This window comes from Rhinopithecus roxellana, chromosome 16, assembly GCF_007565055.1.
Source record: "Rhinopithecus roxellana isolate Shanxi Qingling chromosome 16, ASM756505v1, whole genome shotgun sequence".
NCBI classification, from domain to species: domain Eukaryota; kingdom Metazoa; phylum Chordata; class Mammalia; order Primates; family Cercopithecidae; genus Rhinopithecus; species Rhinopithecus roxellana.
In genome coordinates, this window is record NC_044564.1 from 60,143,730 (window position 1) to 60,155,390 (window position 11,661).

An 11,661-nucleotide genomic window follows, 5' to 3' on the forward strand; every position below is an offset into this window, starting at 1 on the left:
TGATAAAAAGTATTAGGAAAGCAAAACAGGCTCTAACAACCCTGCTAGATATCATAACCTGTAGCATCTCAGTGTAGCAACAGAGACTGGATGATTACTAGGAGCTGTGGGAAGTACTTAAATTTTTTTTTTTTTTTTTTTTTTTCTTAAGATGGAGTCTTACTCTGTCGCCAGGCTGGAGTGCAGTGGCACAATCCTGGCTCACTGCAACCTCCACTTCCCAGGTTCAAGTGATTCTCCTGCCTCAGCCTCCCAAATAGCTGGGACTACAGGTGCACGCCACCATGCCCAGCTAATTTTTGTATTTTTAGTAGAGACAGGGTTTCACCACCTTGGCCAGAATGCTCTCAATCTCCTCACCTCGTGATCCACCCACCTTGGCCTCCCAGAGTGCTGGGACTATAGGCGTGAACCACCATGCCTGGCCTCAAAATAGTTTATTTTTCTTTCTTTCTTTCCTTTCCTTTCTTTCTTTCTCTCTTTCTCTCTTTCTCTCTTTCTCTCTCTCTCTTTCTTTTTTTTTTTTTTCTTTTTTTTTTTTTTTGAGATGGAGTTTCATTCTTTTTACCCAGGCTGGAGTGCAATGGCACGATCTCGGCTCACCGCAACCTCCGCCTCCCAGGTTCAAGAGATTCTCCTGCCTCAGCCTCCCTAGTAGCTGGGATTACAGGCACGCGCCACCATGCCTGGCTAATTTTGTATTTTTTGTAGAGATGGGGTTTCTCCATGGTGGTCAGGCTGGTCTTGAACTCCCGACCTCAGGTGATCCACCCACCTCGACCTCCCAAAGTGCTGGGATTACAGGCGTGAGCCACCGTGCCCGGCCAAAATAATTTAAAATTGACTAACAGTGAGAGGATTACAAAATACTATACATTGATGTCACTTTTCTGGAAACAAATGAAAAATATATTACAAGTTTTTTTTTATTTATCTTTCTGTTGTTTCAAACAATGCAAATTGATAATAACTACTTGCTTGTCAGTATCCAATGGAGAAATTATAATTATGCAATGAAAATTTCTAGGGAATTTCCCTAGAAAAACAAAATGCATAGCTGTATTAAATGGTACAATACTGTCATTTTTAGCTACCTTCCTTTTCCTGTCCACAGCCTAAAAACTGTCAATCCTGAAAGGAAATCCATTGTAAGAGCCCAGCTTCCCATTTAAGTTCTGTTTTGAAATTTCTTGCAAGAGCATGTGAATACAGCGAAGGGCTGTTGCATAAAATGAGTGTGTACTATTAGAAATTAAAAAAAAACTAGAAGTAGGATACCCTTTTCCCTGTATCTGGATATTTTTTAAAGGATACCATCACATTTCTTATCCCAAAGAATGAAGAAGAGTTGGCAATTCTGACAATCTGCAAGTAGGCAATGGATGCTTGGGTAAGTGCTTCCCCTTGCCATGTAAGGACCTAGGTTAGAAAGCTCATCTGGAAACCACCGTGGGTGAGGGCATTAAACAAGTCAAATTAAACACAGAAATCTTATTTCTAAATGGAATGCAGAGAGACAAAATTCCTATACACTTGCAGAACAGGTATGAGTGTCATCTCAATGTTTTTCAGGTATATTTCTCGTTTATCTTCATTTTCTGATCAGGCATTGAAGTTTTTTGTTCGTTTTTTGAGACAGAGTCTTGCTGTGTCATTCAGGCTTCAGTGCAGTGGCACAATCAAAGCTAACTGCAGTCTCAACCTCCCAGGCTCAGTCAGTCCTCCCACCTTAGCATCCAGAGTATATACGACCACAACCACAAACACCACCATGTTCGGGTAATGTTTTTATCATTTGTAGACATGAGGTCCCCCTTTGTTGCCCAGCATGTCTTGAACTCCAGGGCTCAAGGATCCTCCCGCCTCGGCCTTACAAAGTGCTGGAACTACAGGTGTGAGCCATCATCACACTCAGAGAAATGTTCTTGTAATACTGACAAGTATAAAAATATGTCACCCAGGAGGGAGAGGTTGCAGTGAGCTGAGATCGCGCCACTTCACTCCAACCTGGGTGACAAGAGTGAAACTCCATCTCAAAAATAAAAAATTTAAAGAAAAGACAAAGAAATGACCACTGGGGCCGGGCGCGGTGGCTCAAGCCTGTAATCCCAGCACTTTGGGAGGCCGAGACGGGCGGATCACGAGGTCAGGAGATCGAGACCATCCTGGCTAACATGGCGAAACCCCGTCTCTACTAAAAAAAAAAACACAAAAAACTAGTCGGGCGAGGTGGTGGGCGCCTGTAGTCCCAGCTACTCGGGAGGCTGAGGCAGGAGAATGGCGTAAACCCGGGAGGCGGAGCTTGCAGTGAGCTGAGATCCGGCCACTGCACTCCAGCCTGGGCGACAGAGTGAGACTCCGTCTCAAAAAAAAAAAAAAAAAAAAAAAAAAAAAAAAAAAAAAAAGAAATGACCACTGGATGTTACTGTAGGATTTTATTTCCAGAGATCAAGTCAAGTAATGAAATTAACCTATTGAACTGTGGAAAATTTATTAAAATAACCAGTTAGAATGTTTTAGGATCTGGAACTATTTTTCTAATTTCTACCACTGTAATGACTTGATACTCTTCCAAAAAAAAAAAAAACAAAATCCTGAAAAGGGTCCTTAAATTTATTCTTTGAAAACAAGAAAATAAAATTGATCACACTACAGTTAAAAACAAAAAATTTCAGGGGCTTGTACACAGAAATTTTGTAAAAAAAAAAAAAAATACACACACACACACACACACACACATATATATATATATGTGAAAAGACATTGGTCTCACTGACAAGAAAATCATGACTTTCCCATGGGACCCAATGTCAATTTTTCTAGATTTGCCCACGAGATCCAAACTACAAAAAGGATATATGTCATTATCCTATGATATAAAGTAAGACTCCAGATAATATAGTAAAATCCTTTCACTAAGCATGGGTAGTGCATATATAATCATTTTCGCTGGTCAAACTCTCAGACGGAGTCTGTCAATGTTAGGCAGCCAGCCAAAGGAAAGATATGAGGTAGAGAGAAGGCTAAACTTAATAACCCTAACAAATGCTTGAGGCAAGTAAAAATCTTTATTCTCAGAGGGATGTAACAATACACATCACCCACTTCCCTTCTCCATATCTCAGTTTAATAAAAGGAATGAGATGAATCGTCTGCCTTATTGTGTCATGGATGTTGTCCAAATTTAATCCATGCTCTGAAGATGGGAGGAAAAGGAAGAGAATTCAAGTAAAGCATATAACAAGGGTGTCTACTAAAAAGTCACAATATAGGACAGACTAAGATTCAAATAATGAAAATCTCCATTTTTATCCCATGAGATACAACCATCAGTATTATAGTCAGTCTGCAAAAAACAGAAATGTCAAGTGCATAAAGATGGGGAGAAAGGCATTAGAACTTTCCAGTCACCATTATTTAGAGAGGCATCCTTCCATTACTGCTGTAGCTAATCACCATTGCCATCTACCTGAAGCTGCCAATGCTGCACTTTGCAAAATGCATTTGTTCTCAAGTTGGTTTTGACAAGTGAGGAGTATGATCTTTCATTAAACTAATGCCAGGTACTGCACAGCTGAAATTACTGTTCAACCCAGAAAGTCTATTTTCTAAATGGAAAGCAGAGAAGCTATGCATCCATATGCGTCAGAACAGAGGCATGGCTGATATTCTAGAATGTGTCTGCCAGGCTTGCTTGCCGTTTTCAAAGACTATACATTCTCAGGATGTATTCACAACACAGACCATAGCTCCTGGAATTTAGAAGAATATTATTTGCTACACAGCTCAGGAGGAGCCACAAACTGCACACTGATTTTTGCTTTTAAGAAGTTAGATTGTTTCTTAAAGTCTAACAATGCACAGTATCTTTGAACCTAATGGTTCTAATATTTGGATGCCATATCATGTTTCAAGTTGCTAAGCACTCTGAAGACAAGGTGATGAGCTCAACGTACACTTACAGCTATTAAACGTAGGGAAGAGAACCAACCAAGACCAGCAAATTGCTTTTGTCCTTCCTTAACAAACTGCTGTACTGAGGACAAAATCCTCCCTTTAGTACACTATACTAAGTAGTGCTAGATGTTAATGGGGGAGAGCCATTGAAGTCTACCAGTAACATCCATAGATGAATGGAATTTATGAGAAATTCTTAAAGGTTAAGTAGATAACTCAGGGTTGAGGTATATGATTGGCCAACTGAGAATCACTTAAAACAGATTCACAGAAAGGATCACATGCTACGAAAGTGAAAAGACAAAATGAGGGTGCCATTTGTCTAATTTAATTCTAATTAATAAGCTGCTTCTGTGGACATCAAGAAAATATGTCGCATGGGGAACAAAACTAACAGCATGTAACTAATTGGCTGTTTCTTTTAACTGATTAACATTTCCTTAAATAGAGAGTTTTGTTTTTAAAGGGCTATTTGTCATAACAATGTACTTAAAATTTTTAAAGGGGAAGGTTTGTATTGCTGTTAAATGAGACAGGGAGAGAATGAGAGAATGTTCAATGGGAACATGCAGGTACCCCTGTCTTTAGGAATCGGCTTTCTCCCTAAAAAGTGCCTGTAGAATTTATGAGAAGGTCAGCTGAAGTCATCTCTGATCTTTCTTTCTCTGTAAGTGTCAGGATGAAAGCTCTGAAGGAGAGCTCAGAAACAGCGCCTTTGGGGTCCCGTGGGAAATGCAGCACATAGCAGAAGAGTGAGGGGTGGTTGTAAAGGTAATGGCCTGGTCTGAAGGTTTGAGGGGAAGGAGTTACCATGGGGCTTTACATTCCCTTCGAGCCACAGCAAATCCTACTGCCACTGTCGCAAACATGGGGCAGCCAGAGTTTGCATGGATGATAGATCTTTGTTATAATTAGCTTCATTTTTGCTGGGACACAGGTAGTGACAGACAATCTGCCTAAGTCAACAGCACAACTATATCAACACACGACAAAAGGGAAGGAGGTCCCAGAGTTGATGTATCATTGCTTAGGAGGGCGAAAGCATGGCACAGATACCATCTGGGATAGCTTCCACAGCAGAGGCTGTGTATGAACCAGGGCCTGTGGGGACACTGAATCTGTCACGCATATTACAAAACGACAACGCACATGGATGAAGACCACGGCATGGGTCAGAGCAGCAAAGTGGAAATGGTATGTTCCAATGTTTGAAGGAAATTTGTCCTATATCAAGGTATAATAATACCTGGATCATAAACATGTGTTTTACAGCAGTGAAAAATTCTACGATCTCACCATCATAACTTTTTATTTAACAAACAGTCATGGGATATTATGACAAAAACAAACAATCACCTATGTTCTGTGTGCCCGGGCAATAAAATTTCCTGAACTATTGATGTGCTTAGTAAGGCTAGCCATCTGTTTTGGTGTAAGACACTAAAAATAACCACTGGTTTAGAGACATAAATTTCAGGAAGATGGCCTAAGTGGTCCTGAATCACTCGTAGACAAAATCTGTGAAGTCATTCTTACCATTCCTTATGCCATAGTCATGCATTCTTAATGAAAACATGTTATCAGCAACACCATTTAGACATTCACTCAACATCTTCCACATTAAGCCTCTGGGTTTGCTTACTACCTATTTATGCATTCAAAATACTCAGACTGTGCATCCATTTTGTTCAATAGAGTGATAAAGGCCCTTATACTGAAATACATGAGAAAGTTATGCATTACATACAATCTCCCAGGCTCATTCAGCAAAGATGTAGGCAAATGACACAATACTTACCAGCTTTTTTCATATTTCCTCTATGTGGTAACATACCCAGGAAGCCATTTAACATAGACCAAAAAGAACCTCTACCAATGCTTGCGCATTTTTTGTAGAGTTAGTTTTCAAAGCAGATTCAATTACATCAATCACTGCTAATTTACTCGTTAATCATAATTTATCACATCAGATGTGCTGATCATCATTAAAAATAATCATTTATTCTCTATTCTAACCTGCTGCTTATCATGTACCTGCAAATTGGATCACACAGGAAAGGTAACTGGCTTATTTAAAAAGGAATATGAGAGCAGATATAACTGAAGTGGGAAAGAGAAAAAGAAACAACAATGCCACCTTTCCCAATTTTATGTTACCAAACTCCAGAATACCCTGCCACCTCTTCTATACAACATTTCCAGTGTATCAACTATATGAATTTTTAAGAGGAACTAGTGTGATGAACTGTACTAACTTCACTTTAGAAACCAGTAGTAAGCCAGTTCCACAAAGAGAAGATCTACTGGTGTCACTGTATGAGCTGAAAGGCTTTGAGCCAATATGAATTTTTATAACTCTTGCCTTCCAACCAAAGTGAGGTATTACCACAACTGACAAAAACACAGACCATTTTTTTTAAGATAGATCCATCTTACAGGAATAAGCTGACCACAACTTTTCATCTATCAATTGCACACTGGTTAAGTTGGCAAGATACTTTGGGAAATGAAAATAGCTACTATATCCCCAAAGTAACTAAAACACTGAAGGGAGGTGTGTGTGTACACATGCAGACACTTTCAATGAGCAATGAAAGAGATTTAAAATGATATTTGATTGTATTTACTGGAGAAATGTAGAAGTGTATTATAAGAAATCTTTGTAGACAAGAAAACCTTTTTATAGATACACAATTTTGATACATTACAAAAATGTTTTGTGTAGCACAAAATACAATGGAAAGTGATTTGCCTGAGTTTTTATTACAAAGATTATATTAACTATAGAATACAGTTTTACAATACATGTCATATTTCCTAAAGAAAGTCTATAATTAATATTATCTTCTAAATATTATGACTTTTAAAATATTAGATGATTCCAATGATAAGACGCTTAAATATTTGGCTATTTAAAAATATTTTCTTGGTACGCAATATTTTACTTCAAGGGCTTTTTTTTTTTTTAATGTTTTAATTTTTTTTGTTGTTGAGACAGGGTTTTACTCTGTTGCCCAGGCTGGACTGCAGTTTCACAATCATGGTTCACTGCAGCCTCATCCTCCTGGGCTCAAGCCATCCTCCCAGTTCAACCTCCTGAGTAGTGAGGACTACGGGTGCATGCCACAACACCATGCTAATTTAAAAATGTTTTGTGGAGATGGGGTCTCGCTATGTTGCCCAGACTGGTCTCAAACTCCTGGGCTCAAGTGATCCTCTGGCCTCAGTCTCCCAGTCTCCCAAAGTGCTGGCATTAGAGGCATGAGCCACCACACTCAGCAAGGGCTACTTATTAATAAGAATGTAGATTCGGCCGGGCACGGTGGCTCATGCCTGTAATCCCAGCGCTTTGGGAGGCTGAAGTGGGTGGATCACCTGAGGTCAGGAGTTCGAGACCAGCCTGACCAACATGGAGAAACACCGTCTCTACTGAAAATACAAAATTAGCCGGGCACAGTGGTGCATGCCTGTAATCCCAGCTACTCGGGAGGCTGAGGCAGGAGAACTGCTTGAATCCAGGAGGCGGAGGTTGTGGTGAGTCGAGATCGTTCCATTGCACTCCAGCCTGGGCAACAAGTGTGAAAAACTCCACCTCAAAAAGAAAAAAAAAAAAAAAAAGAAAAAGAAAAAAAATAAGTGGATACATGATGGATGAACAATGGAAAAGGTAAAAGGCAAAGTAAAAAATAAAGTTGACTTGCCTATACACCAGTGTTTTTTCAAATGAAATAGTGACTTAAAAAACATACTGAAAAATGTCCCGCATTATTCACATTTAGACCAATACCCTGACAGAGATCATATTCTAAGTTTATAAGGTTCATGTCAGTTTTATTTTGTGCAATATCTAACATGTTGTAGGCATTCAATACCTTTCAAAGCAAGAATAATTATTTTGGGTCCTATGGAAATTTTAGGTATGTGTCTATGTCCCTTCCAGGTATTTTTCCCTAAATTTAGCATTTTTTTTTTTTAATTCATTTCTCTGCAGACCCAAAGCTCTAAGCTGAAAAGTATTTGGCAATGATTTGCAGACTTCCAAACATTCTCATTCAGTATTAGGTAACCATTAGAACCAATAACATTTTGTAGGATATTAAAATTCTTATTTTCTGGTATACTTCCAATTAAGCACATGTAGCAAGCAACCAAACGACATTTATTTTACATATTAAGTCCATCTTTTCTACAAAAGTATCCAAATTCTTTCTTAGAGTGAAGAGAAAGAATTTATATTCATATATGCAAGTTGGTTATGAGAAAAGCGTTCTGCAGATGTCTCCCTGAGTTTAATCTTGCTAACCACGATAGATCTCTGCATTTTCACACAGTGGCCCCGCCCATTCACAAATTCTACTGAGTGAGCTATTTGGGGGTACAAAAGATGGAAAGCATGACAACTGGTTCTATGCTTGGGCTGTGAAGGCATGTACAAGCAAGCAGTGATAATAATAGATGATCACCCAAGGCCACGAACTAACCCTGTCCACACAGAGAACTCAAACTGATGTTAATTGGAACCTGGCACACGGATAGAGACTAGAGTACAATTCCTTGGTTTGTAGATGGAAATAAACCTATAAAGAACTTTAATAAAATGAGCTCTAGATGGAATACAGTGTAATGCAATAATGTAGTTCTTCTGTTTTTTTTTTTTTTTTTTTTCCCCTAGCTACATCTCTATAAAATAAATCTATCAACATTGCCATGACAGCATTTTAAATCTGAGGAGAAAATGTTTCATTCTTGCCTTCTGTGAACTGAAACACACATACACTACAAATTTAGAAAATCAACACAAGGAGGGGGAAGGGCCATTTTTTCTCCCTCACTGAAATCTGTTATGTTTTGGCCAATCTTTTTGTTACCATTTTCCAAATGGCATTAAATTTATGAACATAAATATGCCTTTCACCTCTCCTGGTAAGAGAACTTGGATAACACTTGGCTCTGTAGACACAAGGTAACACTACACGAATATTCTTGAAACACTTTTCAGTTGGATTACTTTTCAAATATCAAGTCCCTCATTTGTATCCCCAGGCAGTGCAGACCCTGGTAGCAGCTCATTTCAGTGCAGATTATGCATGCTTTTCTAGAGAAACACATTATCTGAGCCCCAGGAATATGGGAGGCTTTCCAAAGAACCACAGACAGTAAGGCCCTTTATTTGCCAACTAACTTTTTCCCCATCCTCTAATTTACAGCTCAGGGTATTAGGTAAGAAAACAAAGGATTTTCCCACACAGAAATAAACTTTTTGAAAAACCTGCAAACGAGATTTTAATGACACTATTTACCAATATAGAATGCATGCCGAAATAAACTGACACACTTCTGGCGGTGGATTTTTCTTTTTTCTTTTTTCTCTTTTTCCCCTAATTTAACTGTTGCAGGCAACATCATAGCAATTTAAGTTGGTTTTGTGACAAATTATTAGGACACTTATTTTAGAAGGAAAATCAACCAATAATTACTGCCCTGGCACACGGCTATTGTTCACAGCATAAACAGAAGCTGTGGCTGACAGCTGATGGGCCCAGCCCCCTGCTATCCTTAGAACACATTTGCAGATACCCAAGGCCTCTTGCCAGACTAAGACATGCTGTAACAACGCTTTTCATCCAACAGAGCAGCACTGACCAGGTTATGCTGGGTACAATAGAATGACACCATTTTAGGACCTCTTCCCAGGTTGACTTAGCTTTAGAAGCTAAAAATACTGTTATAAATACTAGGGATTCCATTTGTATAATGACATTGGCCTTTTTGCACCAGTCTAAAATATTAATGTGTAATCCCAAGTACTTGAGTTTTAGATACAAGATCCCAAGTGTTTTTGTTAGTGTCTACAGATCATGATGTAAGAAGAAAATGCTTTCTTGTATTTGAGTAACAGAAGCATTTGGGAATGTATGCCAGGTCACACACATGAGATTCTAGATGAACTTAAGCTTAGAGAATGAGAAAAGGGGTCTGCAGTTTATCATGAGATAAGCCTTTATTCCACACCAAATGTAAAGATAAAGCCTCTGGGATCTCAAAAGTTGAGTGATATATGCTGCTTCTTTCCCTCCATCTTTATATAACCAAGTCATAGTAACTAATTTAATGAAAGGAAAGGTGCTTTAAAGTTCTCTGTAGCACCTTTGTTCAATTTTACTGTCTGAAGTTTTTTGGTAACCTAGAGAGAGTAAAAGCTGCCTTTTGAGATGGATCTAAAAATGCCACGAAAGTAGATCTTCTTTCAGAGTGAAAAAGACAAAAGAGAAATCTAAAGGGATGGGCTCTAGTTAATAATTAAATATCTATTAGTTACCCCATTTTGCTACATAAATGGCCTCTGAGGGTTGTCAGAGCATCTTTCTAAGTCAAAGTAAACTACAGAGAAAGACAAAAACAGTGTTTAAAAATTGCAAAGAAACCCCGTAACTTAGATTGGATTATATACAAAGCATTTGGTAATATAGTCATTATTTTTTAAAGGGTCAATATAAAGGTTCTGCCATCCTTCACTACCCATCCCATGTTCCAAACAGTCAAAGGGCTCCCACTAGTGGTCCTGAACCCTCTAGCATATTTCCACACAGTTCTTTTCTCCTAAGAATCCCCAGTCTATTCTGTATTATGCCTTTCTCCTTTCCTATGCTAAATGGCTAAACTTTGCCTGAGAAATCACAAAACTGTAAGGGCTAGTACCATTGCGAATTCATGATCTACAGTCTCAACTAGACCCCTATGTCATCTATCAATCAACCTCCCACCCTTCACTACCCTCCAGCAGTCGGCTCTGCATGACCTCTCACCTCCAAGAGATCGATGCTTTTGCCTCCCACATCAACAGATAAAATAATGCCATCAAGCATGAACTTGGTGGCAAGTCACATCCTATTCACTGTATAAGAATTTCTAACTTAGAAACCATTTTTCCCTTTATCTTATTCAAAACCAATTGCTTCATTTGTGCTCTTGATTCACTCTTCGCCATGCCCTAGGAACCTTGGTGCATCAATTATCCCATCTCCCCTGCATACTCAGCACCTTCACTCTCTTCCTCTTGAATAGCTACTTCCTCTTAAAAAAGGGCCTTGCATTACTGACATTTTGGGTTGGACTATTCTTTGTTGTAGAGCCTGTCCTGTGCATTGCAAGAGATTGAGCAACGTAGCCGGCTTCTACCCAACAGATGGCACTAACATCCTCACCACCAGTTATGACAATCTAACATTATCAAATGTCTCCGGGGAAGACATCCTAAGTTTTAGCACCAAAAGTACTGACTGTATCTCAGGAAACCACAGGATGGTTGGTCCCCTAGCTCAGACACCTCCAAACATAGTCAGCTACCCCCTACTTTGTACTGCTCTGTTCCATTTAAATATTTTAATTTCTGCACATTTCACCTAGCTTATAATTGTCCATCTTCTCTCTCTTCTGCTAGACTGTGAGCCAACAAAAGTCATGATATGTAGTGGGCACTCCTCCGGTATTATAGTGCTCACCAAGGATCATGCTTCTACTAAAGTTTATGGAGTAAACAATGAGTTCATAAGATTTAAGCATATACCCTGTATATATGAGCATATTTGGCTAAAGCCAAAATACAGGAAAAAGAATTAAGCACCTACGTATGCTTTTATTGACAAAGTTATATAATCATTATATACTCTATATATGTAAGCCAGTGTTAAAAAGATATATACA

The 11,661-nt window shown here is 38.9% G+C and overlaps 1 protein-coding gene across 1 annotated transcript in view; it reads right to left on the reverse strand.

The window, feature by feature from the left end:
- Positions 1-7,732, reverse strand: part of PTPRD (protein tyrosine phosphatase receptor type D) — a 339,878-nt gene extending 332,146 nt beyond the window's left edge. Inside the window, 2 exon segments of the mRNA XM_030919181.1 lie at positions 5,494-5,602; positions 7,667-7,732. Of these exon segments, the coding sequence (XP_030775041.1) occupies positions 5,494-5,602; positions 7,667-7,732 (175 nt within the window).
- Between the last annotated feature and the right edge of the window lie 3,929 nt (positions 7,733-11,661).